This window comes from Ranitomeya imitator, chromosome 1 (assembly GCF_032444005.1).
Source record: "Ranitomeya imitator isolate aRanImi1 chromosome 1, aRanImi1.pri, whole genome shotgun sequence".
Classification (NCBI taxonomy): domain Eukaryota; kingdom Metazoa; phylum Chordata; class Amphibia; order Anura; family Dendrobatidae; genus Ranitomeya; species Ranitomeya imitator.
Window position 1 is genome coordinate 901,504,929 of NC_091282.1, and position 21,793 is coordinate 901,526,721.

At 39.1% G+C, this 21,793-nt stretch overlaps 1 protein-coding gene across 8 annotated transcripts in view; it reads right to left on the minus strand.

The window, feature by feature from the left end:
* Nucleotides 1-21,793, minus strand: part of MAPK10 (mitogen-activated protein kinase 10) — a 351,274-nt gene that overhangs the window by 100,088 nt on the left and 229,393 nt on the right. For all 8 annotated transcript variants that reach the window (XM_069743349.1, XM_069743340.1, XM_069743351.1 and 5 more), the window contains exons 4-8: nt 21,012-21,141; nt 13,082-13,140; nt 12,486-12,624; nt 9,565-9,730; nt 2,473-2,544 (exon numbers count right to left, since the gene is read on the minus strand). In XM_069743349.1, the coding sequence (XP_069599450.1) occupies nt 2,473-2,544; nt 9,565-9,730; nt 12,486-12,624; nt 13,082-13,140; nt 21,012-21,141 (566 nt within the window). The remainder of the gene's footprint in view (nt 1-2,472; nt 2,545-9,564; nt 9,731-12,485; nt 12,625-13,081; nt 13,141-21,011; nt 21,142-21,793) is intronic.

Here is a 21,793-nt window from a genome sequence, read left to right on the forward strand (position 1 = left end):
TACACATAGAATGCAGGTATATCCAGCTTTCCACACTTCAAAGCTAAACTGGTGTTACAGAGGCGGTCCAGACTGCACAGCTAGACTGCTGTCAAAGGGAGTGGTCCAATTTACGCAACTAGAACACTGCTGTTATAAGGGGAGGTCCAGACTACATTTTTAGACTCCTGTTGCGAGGTTGATCCAGATTTGCACAACCAGACTGCTTTTATTGCTGGGTATAAAATACAAAGCTAGAGAGGTGGCACTGGTGGTGGCCGCTGACTACAAGAACAGTTAGATATTATAAGCGGATGGGAATCCAGACTATACAAGCAGACAGCTGTTATAGGAAAAAGTCAATACTATACAGTCAATCTGCTGTTACAGAGGGGAGTCTAGACTACATAGCCATACCGCGATCATATGATAAGGCTATTATAGGGCTAGCTCCAGACGGCTCACTCAGGCTTCTGTTTTAGAATGATTTGACCAGCTATTTATTAAAAATCAAGTATAATTCAACCTATAAGTTAAATAAATTGATTGTATAATTTCTTTAACTACTTCAAGACCACCCATAGACTATAAACGTCAGCCCCAGTTCTACTCTGCAGTAATATTTTAAACCATCACTGCATAATAAAGCTGCTGCCCGACATTGTGCAGCCACAAAGGTATAGAGCCGGCTATCTTTTACAGCCAGACTCCCTGCAGAGAAGGCAGAGATGGTTTATTATCATGTCTACCTTCTCCATCACTATATAATTTTTTTTTTTAAGAACTGTAAAAAGCACGTGTATGATAAAACCCGTAAACATGACTGGTCAGGAAGGGAGGAAAATGGCCTGGCCTTGGAATGGTTAAGGTCTATCCAGAGCTTATATATATATATATATATATATATATATATATATATATATATATATATATATATATATATTATTTTATTTTTATTTTTTTTTACTGTGGGTCTAAAACGAACAGGCAACTAGTTGCTGACCTGTTCTGCTCATCCACCGACTCCTGCCAACGATTCAGCTGCTCCATGACAACAGAGCAGCTCTTGTTCTTCCGGTCTGCTCTGTCGACATGGCATTACATATGACTGTCAAAAAGGAAGACGTCAGCAATCATGCCGCGTCAACAGAGCGGAGTGGATAAGAAGCCGCTGCTCTCTCAACGTGTTGTCAGCGGAAGCCACTGAATCGGTGACCACTCTGTGCCAGCAGAGATCGGAGCTGGGCACAGTTTAGTTTGCAGCTACCTGCCTGACAGTTCTTAGGCTCATAGTAAAAAAATGATATAATCCTGGACAACTTGTTTAAAGCGGTTGTCCACTATTCGGACAACCCCTTCTCAATCCCTATGTCTGCCTCAAAACAATAAGACTTATATTCAGAAGGTGTTGTTCCCGTTGCGTCAGCTCTTCCAGGGCTTGCGTGACGTTATTAAGTCACAAGATCCGTGAGGCCAATCAGCAGCTGCATTACTCTCCCCACCTTCAGACGTATTACATACATTCAGAGGAAATGGAGAGCAGCAGCAATGGCGCTGGCAAAGGAGGCGAGTATAAGTGTTATTATTTTACTGGAGACAAACATGGATCGAGAAGGCATTTACGGTTTTGAAAAATTAAAGTGCACATGTATTCCACTTTATATAAGTAAAACATTTTTTCAATGCTTGTCTCCCCAAATTAACACACAAAGAAGTATACAATTAGAGATTACAGGAAATTAAAAAATATCAAACGTCCTTCATGATACTTTTTAGATGATCTATCCCTAGGTGAGAGAAAATCAAGGGGTCGCCCACTGAAAAAAACAGCTGCTCTGGAAAAAATGTAATGACAGTCTCAAGAAAAATCCGGCACACTGAGAAGTTCCAAGCCAAAATTGAATTTATTGCATTTTCCAAGCAAAAATTAGATTTATTGCATCTTCATATTAAAGCCATCTTCATATTAAAGCCAATGTGTGGAATTGACTTTAATATGAAGATGCAATAAATCTAATTTTTGCTTGGAAATGCAATAAATTCAATTTTGGCTTGGAACTTCTCAGTGTGCCGGATTTTTCTTGAGACTATCCCTAGGTGAGATATTAAATGACAAGATTAGTAGAATCTATGCTCTAAACACAAGCATGATATTATAGATTACAATACCCTGTAGTATATAGGCATACAAAGCTAGTAACACACATGCAGTGGGTATCAGTACAAGATGTTTTCATTGAGTTGCGACACAATATCAAAATGTAATTTTACTTTAGCACTAATATATATAAAAATTGAATTTGAACCCATTGAACATTTTACACCTGTATACTCATGGGCATGTAAGACAAAAACTTTTTTTTTAAAACACAAAAATAACAATAGGGAGAAGCGTTAGTAATAACAACAGGTATGGTGGTTAATAAATAGACATGTAAGACAGGCAAGTTGGAAGGTTTGTTTCCATAAAGTTCCAGAACAGTACAAGGATACAGTCCCTTCCAGGAAAGAGGATCTTGTGGCGGACCATTTCTCCCATAATGCATCCCACAGACCATATATCCACTAGAAGTGCAGAAACAAGGTCGTTAAGAAATGGAAACAGGAAAAGGCAAGGTTAGCTAGGAAGATAAGTTCCTTAAGCATGTGGAAGAAAGTGCAAATTGAAATGCGTAAAAATGCAGTTATCCCCACCCTCACAAATAAATAAAAAAGCTTAAATTTAGGAACACTTATGAAAAGTGATGCACATGAAAAAGTGTACAGATAGAAAATCATCTGCTTTAAAATAAGTGTCTAAGAAAAAGAACATTTTGGCGGCTCAGAAACAATCTTAAGGAACCAGAGAAGAAAACTGATGTTAAACTTTAAAGGGAAACATACAGTAAAGCATTTTCACTGGCAAGAATTATTCTAAATTTATTTTATGTTAACCCCTTAGTGACGGAGCCAAATTTTTGAAATCTGACCAGTGTCACTTTATGTGGTAATAACTCTGGAACGCTTCAACAAATTCCAGTGATTTTGAGATTGTTTTTTCGTGACACATTATACTTTATGATAATGGTAAGTTTAGGTCAATATGCTTTGTGTTTATTTATAAAAAATATAAAATATTTGAGAAAAATGTTAAAAAATTAGCAATTTTCAAACTTTGAATCTTTAATCCAGATAGTCATACCACAGCAAATCATTGATAAATAACATTTTCCACATGTTGGCTTTACATCAGCACCATTTGTAAAATGTTATTTTATTTTGTTAGCATTTTAGGAGGATTAAAAATGTAGCAGCAATTTTTAATTTTTTCAAGGAAATTTGCAAAATTTATTTTTTTAGGGACTTATCCATGTTTGAAGTGACTTTAGGGGTCTCATATATTGGGAAACCCCCAAACGTGATAGCATTTTAAAAACAGCACCCCTAAACATATTGAAAACTGCTGTCAGGTAGTTTATTAACCCTTCAGGTGCTTTACAGGAATTAATGCAAAGTGGTATGGCAGAAATGAAAATGTGTATTTTTACCACTTAGAGTCTGATTGCTGTAGTAATCTGTTCAGAAGTTAGAGACATTTAAGGCCACTATTTGGTCATGAATTGCCATGGCAAACATCAGGGCCACAAAATCAAGATCTGAGGGCACCAATTTGGTTAAATAGGAAGCCCCCACACTATGTTAACCATTTATAATGATGTAGTCACTATTGACAGCAGCATCTAAGGGGTTAAACAGAGTTGGACGGTGCAAACACTGATCGTGGCTGATGCAGAAAGTTGTCAGTTATAGTGGACAGCCGACAGATACTGGATTGTCTCCTGTATGGGGAGGCTATTCTCTTATATCTCAGGTCAGTTAAAAGACGTACTGGCTGTCATTAAGGGGTTAAACAAAAAAGTATTGTTTTCTGTAATGTCTATATATATTATCATTCAATGGTTGTATATCTAGAGGTAATGACTCAAAACTACCGTAGAGATGAGCAGAGATCGTATGCGCAAACCCTGTCTACGGTCCAGGTCCATGGTCCCTCAGAATGAACTTTCATGGGTTTCCGATTCCCCAGCGTGGCATTTGATTAGCCTGCCTGGCACAATGTCATCTATAGGTGACATATTGACAGCCCAGCTAATCAGAAGCCAAACCTGGATTTCCAGAGGGTAAGGCAATTCGTGTACCTCCTGTCTACGGTCCGAGAGCACTGACTTGGACCATGGTCTGGGGTTTCACAAAGTAATCTGCTCACGTCTACTCAAATCCATCTCATTTTGTTTTTGTAATCTTAGATATGTTTCGTCACTTGTGAAAGTTGAAAAATTAATGCTCTAGCACACTGGACAACAGGGGAAAGAGAGCTAGGAACGGATCTAACTATCACATGGCACAGTTTATGTCTGGCATGGTTTGAGAAGGATTGGCATGACATAAACTTTTAGTGTCGCGACGCATACTCATCAAACCAGTAGGGGAAATTAGAGGTTGGGTACATTGGAAAACCAAAGATGCTGTGGCCTGGCACATGGCACACAGGAGAGTACAGATTAGTTGTCTGTCCTTAAAGAGGTTTTGCAGAGACTACTCTCCCTCCCAATTTCAGTCTTAAAGTGACCCTAATTCCTAGAACATCCAAGGCCCCCAACAGTAAGGATATCTTTCAATGGAGCAGTGGTGCTGAAACTGTTTTTTCTTCCAAGTCCAATAAACATTGAATACTAAATATTGCAGATTTTTTTTCCTGTGAGTTAGTTTTCATAAATGTTTCTAATGGTCATCATTTAAATTATTAAGCAAATTAAAAAAGCAAAAATAGCAGCTAAAACCAAATGCATTTTTGCAAACCAAAATTACCCATTTTAGCAAATAGGTGAACAGATTTTAAATGCCACCTTGTAATTGCACAGATGGGGATAAGGTAAAATCTCTCAGAATGGAAATACTAAAGATGACAGAAAATAAGACAATAAGCTTTAGTAATATGATGGATGGGAAAAGATCTCAATAAAGACATGTCATTTTCTGAATTAAATTATAATGAATGTTGTTAGACTAAAAAAGTGTGTTATGATGGTAAGACCAAAGCAATTTTCTTCAAAATTGCATTTTTTATTTAGTATCACATTATGATGCTCAAAATATCTATGGCATGATATTAAAAAAAGGAAACTATATAGATCTATAATATCAAATAATAACTGATTGAAAATTATATTTATAAATAAAATCTACATAGTTCTGTATATAAACAAAATATTGAAACGATAATACAGTTAACATAAATCAGCCAATGAGCAAGGGGCCAGCATTGTGCGTGGCTGAATTATGCTCTGAAATTTGTATTGTTTAGTATATACAGTGGCTTGCAAAAGTATTCACCCCCCTTTTATTTTCAAATTGGCATAAATTAAATTTATGGGATCAAATAACTAAAAATTGGCATGTGCATATATATTTACCCTTTTGTGCGATAAAGCCCCTAAAAATTTCTTGTGCAAGCAATTACATTCATATGTCACATGCTTATTGAATGGAAGCCCACCTGTGTGCAATCTACAGTGGGTACGGAAAGTATTCAGAGACCCCTTGAAATTTTTAACTCTTTGTTTCATTGCAGTTATTTGGTAAATTCAAAAAAGATAATTTTTTTCTCATTAATGTACACTCTGCACCCCATCTTGACTGAAAAAAAACAAATGTAAAAATGTTTGCAAATTTTATAAAAATGAAAAACTGGAAAAGCACATGGTCAAAAGTATTCAGACCCTTTACTCACTATTGAGTAGAAACACCCTTTGGAGCTAGTACAGCCATGCGTCTTCTTGGGAATGATGCAACAAGTTTTTCACACCTGGATTTGGGGATTCTCTGCCATTCTTCCTTGCAGATCCTCTCCAGTTCCGTCAGGTTGGATGGTGAATGTTGGTGGACAGCCATTTTCAGGTCTCTCCAGAGATGCTCAATTGGGTTTACGTCAGGGCTCTGGCTGGGCCAGTCAAGAATGGTCACAGTGTTGTTCTGAAGCCACTCCTCTGTTATTATAGCTGTGTGCTTAGGGTCATTGTCTTGTTGGAAGGTGAACCTTCGGCCAAGTCTGAGGTCCAGAGCACTCTGGGAGAGGTTTTCGTCCAGAATATCTCTATACTTGGCCGCATTCATGTTTCCTTCAATGGCAACCAATCGACCTGTCCCTGCAGCTGAAAAACGCCCCCATAGCATGATGCTGCCACCACCATGTTTCACTGTTGGGATTGTATTGGGCACGTGATGAGCAATGCCTGGTTTTCTTAACACATACCGCTTAGAATCATCACTAAAAAGGTCTATCTTCAGGTCATCAGACCAGAGAATCTTATTTCTCACAGTCTGGGAGTCCTTCATGTGTTTTTTAGCAACCTCTATGCGGGCTTTCATATGTCTTGCACTGAGAAGATGCTTCATTCAGGCCCCTCTGCCATAAAGGTCCGACTGGTGTAAGACTGAAGTTATAGTTGACTTTGTGGAACTTTCTCCCATCTCCCTACTGCATCTGTGCAGCTCAGCCACAGTGATCTTGGGGTTCTTCTTTACCTCTCTCACCAAGGCTCTTCTCCCACGATTGCTCAGTTTGGCTAGAAAGACTTCTGGTGGTCCCAAACTTCTTCCATTTAAGGATTATGGAGTCCACTGTGCTTTTAAGAACCTTGAGTACTGCAGAAATTATTTTGTAACCTTGGCCAGATCTGTGCCTTGCCACAATTCTGTCTCTGAGCTCCTTGGCCAGTTCCTTAGACCTCATGATTCTCATTTGGTCTGACATACACTGTGAGCTGTGAGGTCTTATATAGAAAGGTGTGTGTCTTTCCAAATCAAGTCCTATCAGTTTAACTATGAAGGAGTAGAAACATCTCAAGGAGAATCAAAAGGAAATGGACAGCATGCAACTTAAATATGAGTGTCTGAGCAAAGGGTCTGAATACTTATGATCATGTGATATTTCAGTTTTTCTTTTTTAATAAATTTGCAAAAATTACTACATTTCTGTGTTTTTCTGTGAAGATGGGGTGCAGAGTGTACAATAATAAAAAAAAAGAACTTTTTTGAATTTACCAAATGGCTGCAGTGAAACAAAGAGTGAAAAATTTAAAGGGGTCTGAATACTTTCCAGACCCACTATAAGTGTCACATGGTCAGTCAGTATATACATACCTTTTCTGAAAGGCCACAGAGGCTGCAACACCATAAAGCAAGACAAACAACACAATGTAGACCAAGAAGATCTCCAAACAAATCAGGGACAAAGTACAAGTTAGGGCTGACTTATAAAGAAATATCCAAATCTCTGATGTTCTCCGGGAGCACCATCAAATCTATTATCATGTAATGGAAAGAACATGGTACCACAACAAATCTGCCAAGAGAGGGCCGACCAGCAAAACTCTCAGCCCAGGCAAGTAGGGCATTAACCAGAGAGACAGCACAGAGACCAAAGGTAACCCACAATAAGCCATACACTCCATAAAGAGTGGTCACTAAAAAGCTTTTACTTACACACAAAAATTGCAATGCTCGTCTTGAGTTTCCCAAAAGACATGTGGGAGACTCACCAAATGTATGCAGGAAGGTGCTGTCGTCAGATGAGACCAAAATTGAACTTTTTGGCCACCAAGGTAAACGCTATGTCTGGCTCCAAACTAATACAGCTCATCACACCAAGAACAGCATCCCCACAGTGAAACATGCCAGCAGTGCTAGCATCATACTGTAGAGATGTTTTTCTTCACCAGGGACAGGGAAAATGATCTGAGTCAAAGTAAAGATGTGCGAAATACGGGAATATTCTTCAGCAAATCCTGTTTCAGTCTTTCAGTGATTTGAGACTGGGACGGAGGTTCAACTTCCAACAAAACAACAACCCAAACCATACTCCTAAAGTAACACTCGAGTGGTTTAAGGAGAAACATTTAAATGTTTTGGAGAGGCCTAGTCAAAGCCCAGGCTTTAATCCAATTGAGAATCTGTGGTCAGACTTGAAGGTTGTTGAACACCAGAGGAAACCATCTACCTTGAAGGAGCTGGAAAAGATTTGCCTTGAGGAATGGGCAAAAATCCCAGTGACAAGATGTGGAAAGCACATAGAGATTTATCCAAAGTGACTTGCAGCTGTAATTGGCGCAAAAAGAGGTTCTATCAAGTACTAATTTTAGGGGGTGAATAATTATGCACACTGAACTTTTCAGTTACTTTGTTGTTTCAGTTAAATTGTTGTTTTTTTCACAATAAAAAGAAAACTGTTCTTTACATTAAACTGATACAAACTCTCAAAAAAAAGTGAAGATCCAGGTTGTGAGGACGTAAATCACGAAAAATGCTAAGGGGGTGAATACTTTTGCAAGCCACTGTAGAACTGCACATACATGTACAGTAGATGCCTGTAAACTAAACTAGAAAATAGAGTTTCTAGATTTTTTTCTCTTTAGAACCTCCGTCTGCAATCAATATTGAACATAAGCAGCCTCCTATTTGTTGACGAAGGGCTATAACTACATTTTTATATAGATGGCATTACCAAAAAAGGAACCATATTGGGCATAAGTCTAAGGAAATGTATAATGTACTCTATGCCCCTAATTGGTAATATTGGTTATATTTTTTTTTGCCTCCTAAAGTTAACCCCATTATATCTTTTCCCCTTGTGTTAGACTCAAGAGCGTCCAGGAAACTCAAATATGGGTCTTGCTTACATGGGAATGCACATGGGCAGTAAAACCAGCTCTAAATTGCAATAACTCCACTGAAAAAAAACATACGGTATATCTCAGACTCCTGGACAAAAAGGTAAGGAGAAAATTGATTTTTGGGGTGAATATTAGGTTTTGAGTGGACGTAGGCTTAATAGCAACATCAACGTGAGTCAGATCCAAAGTAAAGAGCAGAAACAAGGTCATTAAAGTATAAACGTCATTTTAATTTTTATTCCATAAATTAGTGGTATGCATGAAAATAAGCAACTGTGTAATATATCGTATGAGACAAATTTGCATTTTCTTCTCCAGGACTTATCTTTAATTTTCAAATTCTGAAATTCACGGGTTCCATCTGTATTCGGTGACTACACGTTTTCATATTACTGAGATAGGGGACTACAGCTGCTATTGAAAAGACTCTTTTGTAGAAGGTAGGGTAGGAAGGAGATAGAGGCAGGGCTCCTCGCTCATGTCTACAGGGAATCTTACCGGCAGCGACTGTCATCTCCTGTCTCGGTAAGGTAATAATCGGTCTTCACTGAATACAGATTTTACCGGTGAATTGAGAATTTTGAGAATGACTGATCAGTCAAAGTTTCTTATTTTCAAGTGTACTATTGATTTATGAAATAAAAAAATTAAATGTTTTCTCTTTCAGAACTGGAAACAGGAGAAGGCAAAGCTAAAAAGTCAGATCTAAAGTTATTCTCAGAATTCTTTTGGTTATGAAGACTCGATAATCAGACTTTCCTTCTGGATGTATTAAACATATGTAAATGATTTTAATGGATACATACATATTTTTCTTCATTTTATTGTATCTAAAAACACTGTGTTTAACGATCGAGTCTAAGGCACGGCCTACCATTTTCTTTGTAGCCCATTCCGAGAATGACTTCTGGTGCTCTGTAATAACGCGTTACTACATAAGGAGTCATCATGAAGCTAGTGCCGGCAGTCCTTGCCAAGCCAAAGTCTAGGATCTTCAACGTGCAGTCTGACTTCACAACAATATTACTTGGTTTTAAGTCCTGCATTGGAAACATGAATACATTTACAAAAATTGATATCATGAAGTTCACACATTAAATTAAGCCTCTGTTCAAATGGTTGTTCAGAATTACTGTAATTATAGTGTCCAATGAGACATTATCCTAAATTGAAAATATCCTATACTATACTTGTGTTTTAAAAATGTAGCCATCCTTATACTTTGTAATTACCTTTTTGGGCTGCATGACATGCATCAGTCGCATTTGCCTGAAAACTTATATTCTTTACTGCAGTTTTTCTAGTAGTCACGCAACTCAAACTAATCTCCAGATTTTTGGGGGAAAAAAAGGGTTTTCGTACAAACACGAAATACTGTACAAACTGATCCAATGTTTTTCTTTTTCAATTATATTAATCAAAATTTTTTTGTAAATAGGAAGAAAAAGTATTGGCACTCACCGGTCCTTTAAAATCCAATATCTTTATCCATAAAAACATGTTTAAAACTGGCTGCAGAGAGGGAAGGAGCACATGTGGGGGGCGACGATCCTTTCACGCTTTCCTGCGTGTCTACTGGTCCTAGAATTCAGGATTAGTCGTCCTCCACATATGCTCCTTCCCTCTCTGCAGCCAGTTTTAAATATGTTTTTATGAATCAAGAGATTGGATTTTAAAAGACCGGTGAGTGCCAATGCTTTTTCTTTCTATGTACATGTTTGCATCTTATTTTGTGAGCACCCAATACCTGCAGGCTTGATTGCCTAGTCCAAAGTTTGGTTTTAGGACAAGTTCACACATACAGGTTGAATGGTGCCGGCCTTCTCCTTGTTTTTAATCAAAACTTTAGTTTTGTTTCATAGATTTCTACCCAGCTTTATTTTCCATCTTTGCCCTATATCTTAGACTATATCTGCCTAAGTATTTTCTTTGGCTCAACACTCATCTTGTCACAAGCACTGTACTTCCACAGACACCACAATTTACATCCATTGTATTGGTAGTATGTACAGCATTGGGTGCTTGCACATGCCCAGGGAGAGTCTGACAGCACTCAAATGGTCATTGCAGGGTGCTATAATCTGTAGTGTCCCGCCATGCCCTTAAAGTGGACAAACAACACATGCGTATCGCAGTGTGTGAACCATTTGCTTGAAATGTAACCCCTTAACGACTGGAGGTATTTTCATTTTTGCATTTTTGTTTTTTGTGCCCCTTTTTCCTCAGAGTCATAACTTTTTTATTTTTCTGTCAAAATGGCCATGTGAGGGCTTGTTATTTGTAGGACAAGTTGTAGTTTTGAGCGACACCATTGGTTTTAATATACTGTGTCCTGGAAAATGGGGAAAAAATTCCAAGTGCGGTGAAATTGAAAAAAAGTGCGATTCCACACTTGTTTTTTTTTTGTTTACCATGATCACTAAATGCTAAAACTGACCTGTCATCATGATTCTCCAGGTCATTACGAGTTCATAGACACCAAACATGTCTAGGTTCTTTTTTTATTTAAGTGGTGAAAAAAAAGGGCTTATTTTTTGCACGCTGAGCTGATGTTTTTATTGATACCATATTGCATTTTCTTGCAATGTTGCGGCGACCAAAAAAATGTAATTCTGGAGTTTTTTATTTTTTTTTCTCGTTACGCCGTTTACCGATCGGGTTAATTTTTTTTATACTGATAGATCAGTTCGATTCTGAACGTGGCAATACCAAATATGTGAATGTTTGATTTTTTGGGGGGATATTTTTTTATTTTGAATGGGTCGAAAGGGTGGTGATTTGAACTTTTATATATTTTTTTATATATATTTTTAAAAACATTTTTTTTACTTTTTGCATGCTTCAATAGTCTCCTTGGGAGACTAGAAGCTGCAGTTGTCTGATTGGCTCTGCTACATACTGGCGATGATCAGATCGCCTGTTTGTAGCAGAAATACTCACTTTCTATGAGCGCCGACCACCGGGCGACACTCATAGCAATCTGGCTATGACAACCATAGAGGTCTACTGTAGACATCTGGTTGTCATGCCAACCCATTGATGACCCATGACGATGTGACGGGGTCACCGATGGGCGGGATTTCCGGTAAGTGCGATTTAAATGCTGCTGACAGAGATTGACAGCGTTTTTTAACAGGTTAACAGCCGCTGATGGATCGCGATTCCACCCGCGGCTGTTAGAGGGATTCTGAAAGGGGTTAAGCATGCCACCATTTGTTCATAGAGAACAGATACTTGTGACCAAGAAATGCATCTATAGAACATTAAACGGAGTCCACAAAATAAGAAAAACTTAACATAAGACAGATATGTAGCTGTTCTGATCCTGGAGCCATGGTGGCATAAGTGTTCATCCGGACTGCAAGTAGTTTAGCGCAATCTGGCATACAGTCACATCACAAGGATGAAACCAGCAAACAAGATGTGCCAGTGTCAACTACAGCAGGAGCTATAATACACTGCTAAACCCCAGCTGCATGTGCGGGGAGCGGAGGTAGCTCAAAGGCTTATTACATCCCACCAGAGGCATGTTCTAATAGGCTGTTAGTCAAAAACTGACAGGCTATTTAATGCACTGCACTACTGAAGTAGTACAGCGTACTATTAATGTGATCAAAGGTTCAATAAGTACTGTAAAAAATGTAAAGTCATTTCATGTGTATTAAATGAAATAATATGAAAACTAAAATCACAGTTTTAATAATAATAAAAATGTTTACTTGTGGAAAAAAACAAACCTCAATTAAAATGACACAAAAAAGCAGTTAGGAGCTTTCATAAAATAGGATTACTAACCCTGTGTATGATTCCAGCCGAGTGAAGATGTTTAATGCCACATAGCATTTGGTACAGGAGGTAAGACATTCGTTCATGATCTAGCTCCATTTGAATCACTTGGCATAAGTTGGCATCCATTAACTCCATTACTAGGTAACTAGAAAATAGGAAGAGCATTTTGAATTAAGCAGACCCCCCTAATTCTACACCCTTGTGCGCTATTTCTAAACTTATATTAAAGAACTGTGAAAGGAAGTGTGAGTTTTATTCTCTTTTTTATACGTTTTTTTTTTAGTTGTAGGTGTCTTATTATTTGGATTTTTATAATCTTAGGTGTTTAAACTGATTTTACATATTCAGTATTAATAGAAAAGTAACAATACATGCAAATCAATTGATTCAATAATAATGCATATAACACATAAATGTGCCTTCAGCGGCGATAGCTCTCCAGCTTAAGTTAAAAAAATATGAATTGAAGCAGCACCCTCTCTACTCTTCTTAAACTTCCTACAAGCACCCAGCATCCTGCAATCAATACCGTTTTGATTCTATCTAACAAATGAAAGTACTTTCTCCGCCTCTGAAGATTAATTTAATCAGGCATTACTTACACATCTTGGAACTCCTCGAGAGATTTCTGTGGCGTAAAGACATTTAATAAACTGATAATCTAAAAGAGAAGGGGAAACAAAGACAGGCATATGATAAGAAGTAAGATGCAATTATAGTTTAATTTACAAAATCATTATCCAAATGAAAGTTTGATAACAACCTGCTGTAGTCCTACGAAATAAAAGGCACCAGAGACATCGCAAAGCTTAAACTCTGACTCCTTCCATCTTTGTGCAGCGAACACAAACAACATGGACTTGGTAAGATTTTAATTACTTGCAAAAATTTTTCCTCTCACGTCCATTACTAGAAAAAGTTGGCAGCGTCGCTAGGAAAGCATTGTGCCCGTTCAGCTCCTGTTGACTCTACTTTGCTTTTTTCAGAGGACGCATAATCTGTCATTGACTATAATGGGCTGGTCAGGCAAAAACAAAAACAATGCAGAAATGACGAGTAGAGATGAGCGAATATGTTCGGAAAACGATCGCCGATTCCGAATGTGCCATATTTATACCATATTCGTGTCACATTTATGTTTGATAATCGTTTCTGAACAAACTAGCTCATCTGTACTCCCATTGACTCCAATGGCGTTAGGCTATGTTCAGCAAATATTGTAAATTCGGCGATCGCAATCTGAACCGAAAATTGAAATATTCGCTCATCTCTAATGATAAGAGTGTAAGTGGCAAGACTTTTCTAGCTTCCAAAGCTCAGACTCCATAAATTAGACCTTAAAGCCATTTCCCACTTCTACTGTAGACATTACATCTTCTTTTTCTTTTATTAGAACAAGGTCCGATAGATGCCATACCGTCCCAAAAGCCAGTGAAAAGGCCATTCATACCTACACTTTGTCACGTAGGGCTCCCTGGTCAACCATAGACATTTTGCGCTTCACGTGAGCTTTTTCAAACCGCTAGTTTGTTAGCGCATGTAGTATGCAACCCACGCCATAAGTATCTGACCCATATCTGGTGTTCAGGGGAGAGCACACATCAGGAAGAAATCTCCCGAATACTACCAGCACGGCTACACTCTACATGTGCTAAAAACCAGCGGTCGTTATGATTTCCCTATACAGCGGGGCAGATACTTAATTTCGCCCCTTGAAAAAGCTCATGCGAAACACGCTGGGGATTCTACAAGGATTTTGCACAGGCGCTTTATTATGGGTAAGCACTTTATATGATTTACTGCTGTTGTGGACTGCCCGCCCTTTGATGAGTGACATACATACAAGTGAGATTAAGTTGCTATAACCTTAGATGTACATTATGCTGGTAACTATGCGTAACTGCTATTAATGCATTAAGACACTGAATCCTGATTATTGTGTGAGATATCCCTTATTACCATCTTTGTATGGTTTATTATGCTACATATGATTTGATATATACCGAATATTGTATGGTTATCTGTGTCTGCAATTCCTTGGAATTTTCTGATCTTCTATTGGCAACCTCTTATCATGTGTGTATTTATTATTTGTGTTTTATTGTAATTGAATGACAATAAAACATTGTATTTCGAATATTGTAAGCATAGTACTCCAGTCTGGGTGATTTGATTTTCTATAGGTTTAATTCACTGCAAATATTTCCCGTTAGATACCAGTCTGTATTTCAGCTCTCTGAATTAAGGCAACTTTATACTTGCTCACTAAATCCTTTTCTGTACTGTACATCACAAAGTGCTTGGAGTACTTGCATCTCTCTATAATTTTCCAATGCAATGTCTGGCTAATGCTTTTAGTGTTCAGCTGATCAATTGATTCTTGGCAGGGGTCTTTGTGGCCTTCCTTACATTTACAATTAATAGATCCATATCAACAGGAAGCTAGCACAACATGTGCCCACGAGTTCAATGCACAAATCTAGTGCTTACAGAGCATTCATTAAAAGAAGTACCTAAGAGAAGTTATTATCAGCGCAACTTGAAGTTTGAAGCTTGTGGGCACAAAATGCAAAATGTCTAACAGGACTTCAACTATCCCAGGTGTTTAACAGGTAATGTTTCTTCCCGTGGAAAGTGACACTTATTTGCCAATGTAAGGTGGCTTATTTGACATGCAAGGCTCCCTTGGGAAATGAAATACACAAAGGTGTTTAACAGTAATTCATATGAGTCAAAGGACCTTCTGAGCCCCAGAAGGCTCCAGAGTCTGGATGTGATTACAACCCCTGCACCTACTACCGTTACAGCACAAATACAATAAAAAACCATGCTACCAATACAATCGGCAATTATAAAATGATCAGTTATCACTACTAGATCTGTAAGCCTATATATTGCATTGTTAGAATTATCAACTATAAATGCAACTTAATATTAACAAATCTGAAATCTGAAGTTGTCCCGTACACAATATTATACTGCATTAGGAAACATACACACTATATACAACTAATAAAGTAAAACAGCCTACAAACAGCAAACTGATCGTTTATGTGTTGATTAGTGATGAGCGAGTATACTCGTTACTCGAGAATTCCCGAGCGTGCTAGGGTGATCGCCGAGTATTTCGGCGTGTTCGGAGATTTAGTTTATGTCGACGCAGCTGCATGATTTGTGGCTGCTAGACAGCCTGAATACATGTGGGGATTCCCTACCATCCAGGCAACCCCCACATGTATTCAGCCTGTCTAGCAGCTGCAAATCATGCTGCTTGCATCGACATAAACAAAATCTCTGAGCACGCCGAAATACTCAGAGACCACCCAAGCATGCTTGGGAAATCTCGAGTAATGAGTATACTCGCTCATCACTAGTGTCGATATCAAACAAGGACGATATGCTTCATGTGGTGCCCATAATCCAGAACTAGCAGCGCTTTGCAGCGCATGTTTTTGCTGCGTCCACAACGCTGCCTTCTATTGAATGCAGGTAAATCACACGTGCTCACTGAGCCATACAGATTTACCGCATTCAATACATTTGATTGATGTAATTTCTGTTGCGGGGAATAGTCTCCGAAAGAGAAATTGACATGCTGGGGTCTTGGAAGACGTGCCAGAAATCAGTGTCCACGGGTGATACGCAGGTGTCTGTACACGCATAGTGGACATAGGATTTCTAGGAATTCCATCCACTATGCTGTCACAGCTGGCCGCTGAGGTTTGACGCTTTCTAAATACGCAGCACCTAACCCACAGCAGTTCCTGATCATGGGCACATACCCTATGGGGTTTGTGTCATGGGTTAAAGAGGTATGCAGGAGTCAGTCAGTCTACCTATCACATCATAACGTACTGAAGCTGTAATTTCTAGGGTAAAAAAAACCAGAAAAATAGTATTTTGCTGCAGCTTTGTAAACAAAATTGAGGCAAATCTGAAGGTATTGCCACAATTTTTAGGAAAACCACAGCAAAATTGCAAAAAGCCTGACAAAATACCATCATAGGGTGGACAAGACAGGGCTATTCAGCAAAGCTCTGCCTCTTCAAAAAATCAGCATATAAAGCCAACTGTAGAAAAAGGCTATTTCTAAGGCTAGGTTGTCTCATCTCAAGAATGTGATGCGATTTTCTTGGATGAGGCAAATAAAATAGAAAAATTTGACATCTTCTCTATTCAGTCTGTCCATGAAAATGAGACCGCACTTAAATGACATCTGTATTTTTCCATCGGATGCAAATAGTGCATGCTGAGATTTTTCCACCGACCGACTCAGTCCGAGGAAAAAGTCGGACATGTGCACAGCCCCACAGAATAACATGGGGATGAGTGCTATCTGTCAAAACGACGGATATCACTTGTCCGATGTTTACAGTGGGGCGCACGAACCATTAGAGAAGGCCTGCAGAGGAAATACACAGGACGGCTCCTCCTGTCTAAGAATTTATTTATCGATTTTGTGTGCTTATGTAATGCCATCAATTTCCACAGGTCTTTGCAGAGATCATCACTGCCTGTGTTTGTATTAATGTGCATACATGTGTATTTAGATGAGCGTATATAAACAGATGTGTGTGTATATGTCGGTAGATTCATTATATTTTAATTGTATTGTGTGTGATAGCATTAAAGAGAGCCTGTCATTTGGGTCATGCTTCTCGAACTACGGGCAGCATGACTCAGACAATGGCTCTGCAATTTTTACTCTGAAACTGTCACATCTCCTCCAGGATCCGCTCCTGCAAAATCTGCTTCTGTCACCAGGCGCTGCTGTATTCATTCTGCAATGGGTGCTGGTGATGTAGGAGACGCTGGGACCAGAAGCTTTCTGCAGAGCAGGTTCTGTCCGGCCACCAAGATTAAGGTAGCTGGGGCATGTAGTACTGTTCAGTCTGATAGTGTGTGCTGTCCAGCTGGAGTAATTATATGTATATGCTGCAGCCCCAGTGTCTCCTATGTGAGGTATATGCATCAGTCCCAGCGTCTCCTATGTGAAGTATATGCATCAGTCCCAGTGTCTCCTATGTGATATATATATACACCAGTCCCATATACACAAGTTAAATAAACCCTTTAGGGTCGGTGAATACAATGTCTTTTACACACTCGCGTACCCACTGAGTTTTCCAAGCAAAAGGTATTTCAGGAAAAGGCCGGCGGTGTTTTTCATGAAGCAACGTTTTGGGAGTTCTTTTCGGTCGATTTTTCTAGTATAAAATTGTGAGTAATCTGAATGTTCAGGGCACTTATTTTAATTGCTTTGTGTCTTTACAAATGTGAAATAGTTAAAAGAAGCTTAGCGCCTTAGTGACCACCAATACGTCTTTCTACTGACCTGTGATATGAGACTAGCATCTCCTGATCGGTGACAATCCTGTAGCTGTCAGCTGTACACTACAGCTGACAACGTTCTTCATCAGCTACAATCGTTGTTGACAGCGAATATGGTCGTTTAACCCCTTAAATGCTTCTGTCAATAATGACTGCAGCATTTAAATTGGTAACAGACTGTGGGGCTTCCAGCGCCCCCGCAGCCATCTATGAGGAAATTATAGAGCACTTCATGCTACACTCTCCAACTAGCTTTTTGGGATGGGAATTTCATTCTCCAGCAGGACCTGGCACCTGTCTACACTGCCAAAAGTACTAATACTTCGTTTAAAAACAACAGTATCACTGTGCTTGATTGGCCAGCAAAGTCATCTGACCTTATCCCCATAGAGAATCTATGGGATATTGTCAAGAGGAAGGTGAGAGACACCATACCCAACAATTCAGACAAGCTGAAGGTGGCAATCAAAGCAACCTGGGCTTCCATAACACTTCAGTAGTGCCATCTCAGCAGTGCCAAGCAGCACTGATAGAGTAATTGATGCCAAAGGAGCCCCGACCAAGTAGTCAGTGCATTTACTGAATATACCGCATATACTCAAGCATAAGCCGACCCGAGTATAAGCCGAGGCACCTAATTTTGCCACGGAAAACTGGGTAAGCATACTGACTTGAGTATAAGCCGGGGATATGCATTGTCCCCTCATCCCTTTCCTGGTATGCGTGGCCCCCCGTCCCTGTACTGGTAGGCGTGGCTTCCCCGCTGCTGTCCTAGTATTTAGCTCCCCCATCCTGTCCTGGTATGCATGGCTCCCCCGTCCTGTTCTGGTATGTGTGGCTCCCGCCAGTCCTCTCCTGGTATGTGTGCCTCCCCCGTACTCTTATGTGTGGTTCCCCCTGTTGTATGCATGGCTCAGAACCCCCATCCCATCGTTGTATGCATGGCTTACAACTCCCCCGTCCTACTCACCCTCCTCACGCTGCATCTCCGCTGTCCCGGCACGGTAAGCTCTCCTGTGCTGAGTGGTCATGTGGTACCGCTCATAAAAGTAATGAATAAGGGCTTCAAACCAATGAGAGTGGAGATGCGTGCATATTCATCACCTTAATGAGTGGCACCATGTGACCACTCAGCTCAGGAAGAGCTGCCGTTGCCAGGACGGAGATGCAGGGGCAGAGATGCAGCGACGGCGATAGGAGGGTGAGTATGATGTCTTTGTTAGCCGGCTCCTGTCGCTGCTCCCCCTCCCCCGCTGGCTTTCTGGACAACGACTCGTGTATAAGCCGAGGGGGGCGTTTTCAGCACAAAAAAAATACACGAGTATATACTGTACATTTCAGTAGGCCAACATTTCGGATTTTAAAATCATTTTTTCAAGCTGGTGTTATAAAGTATTCTAACTTACTGAGATAATGATGTTTGACTTTTCATTGGCTGTAAGCCATAATCATATCATAATCAACATTAACAGAAATAAACACTTGAAATACATCACTCTGTTTGAAATGACTCCATCAAATATATGAGTTTCACTTTTTGCATTGAAGAACTGAAATAAATTAGCCTTTTGATGATATTCTAATTTTGCGAGATGCATATATATATATATATATATATATATATATATATATATATATATATATATACACAGTGGGTATGGAAAGTATTGCTACCCCTTTAAATTTTTCACTCTTTGATTATTGCAGCTATTTGGTAAACTCAAAAACGTTCATTTTTTTCTCGTTAATGTACACTCTGCACCCTATGTTGACTGACAAAACAAGAAAAACTGAAATATCACATGGTCATAACTAGTATTCAGACCCTTTGCTCAGTATTGAGCAGAAACACCCTTTTGACCTAGTACAGCCATGAGTCTTCTTGGGAATGATGCCACAAGTTTTTCACACCTGGATTTGGGGATCCTCTGCCATTCTTCCTTGGAAATCCTCACCAGTTCCGTGAAATTTCAGTTTTTCTTTTTTATTAAATTTGCAAAAATTTCTACATTTCTGTTTTTTTTTCAGTCAAGATGGAATGCAGAGTGTACACTTTTTTGAATTTACCAAACGGCTGCAATGAAACAAAGAGTTAAAACATTTAAAGGGGTCTGAATACTTTCCGAACCCACTGTATGTGTGTGTTTTAATGAACATTTCCTTTGAAAACGGTGTGTAAAAGACAGGGAACTGCTGTATGTAAAAGCTCAAGATAAAATCGCATTGCAATCACTCTGAATTTGGATGTAAATCGGAAGCTCGGTGTGAAAAATCGGTTTGTACTCTCATGACACTCGCATTACACTCCTGCGTCTCTTGACAGGAAGACTCGGACCGATTTTCCCACCTACTTGTTTTTTATCTATCTCCACCCTCATATTTCTTAATTGACAGATCTGACTTACAGAAGCCAGAGACGAATCAAAAAATAAAACCAGTAGGTAGGAAGATGAACTGATACCCTCGGCCATGCCAAGGGTACACTGAGCACCTCGTTAGCATTTGAATAAAGAGCAATTTCTATCAAATGCAGCCAAGTATATATATATACAGCTCTGGCAAAAACTAAGAGACCACCACATCAAATCCCTGTCATGGGCAGCCCAATCCCCAGACCTGAACCCCATTGAAAACCTCTGGAATGTCATCAAGACGATGATAGATAGTCACAAGCCATCAAACAAAGAAGAACTGATTATATTTTTGCACCAGAAGCAGAGTGAAAGATTGGTAGAGAGCATGCCAAGACTCATAAAAGATGTGATTAACAATCATGGTTATTCCACAAAATATTGATTTCTGAACTCTTCCTGAGTTAAAACATTAGTATTGTTGTTTCTAAATGATTATGAACTTGTTTTCTTGCTTGCATTATTTGAGGTCTGAAAGCACTGTGTTTTTTTTTTTAAATTTTGACCATTTCTCCTTTTCAGAAAAAAAATACTAAATTTATTGCCTGGAAATTCGGAGACATGTTATCAGAAGTTTATAGAAAAATGAACAATTCACATTTTACTCAAAAATATACCTATAAAGAGACAGTGGTCTCTTAATTTTTGCCAGAGCTGTATATATTAGTGATACAATTTTTTAGGGCTATGTATCCTAAGGTGCTGTGCTTGGTTTGAACAGTCATTTTGTGCTGACAAGGCTATGTAGAGGAAAACAACAGACTGTAGCAAATTTAAAAAAAAAACTTACATTTTTATGATTTACACACTTCATCAGGACCAGCTCCCTGTAGGCTCGTTTGGCATGTGTTTGATTTTGAAATGGCCTACTGAGTTTCTTAATGGCCACATTTCTATCAAGGACGGCATCGTAAGCAGCACTGAAAGACAGGAAAGAGAACCATAATGAAGACATGGTTTCTGAAAAGACAAAGATAGCAAACACAATGTAAGAATTTAGTTATACAGGTAAGTACATTGATGACTATCGTGAACGAGAGTTCCTAACGGGGTTTCCTAGGAAAACTTGTTTTACAATGACCTAGTAGCCTGTGTAAACAGGATGTCAATCACCTGAAAACCAGAAAAATGCTTGGTTGCCCAAAAGAACATTGTTTTCGGCAGTGCATCTTCTTGTGTAAACAGGACCTGAACTGTTGAGAAAAATGGCAGCCTACGCACACTGATCAATGTATTACAGATTATTCAGGATGCATCTAATGCGCAGCTTGCATGTGTAAACAGGCTATTAAATATCCGCCAATCAGTATATACCTACCAATCACCATTTGTTTAACATCTCAAAATTGGCTAATGTGAATGTGCCAACATAATGGCGGGAGAGGTATTTGTGTCAACTGCGCATTGTCCTCGGTGCCCATCATTGTGTATTTCACTTGAATGAGAATGATAGTCATGTTTTTCATTTAACTGGCACTTTGAGAACAAGAGTACTGTGCAGCACGTGAGGGAGACTGCACTGAAAAGTAATAATTATACACAGTAAGTGCCACATAATCGTGTCCCTAACCC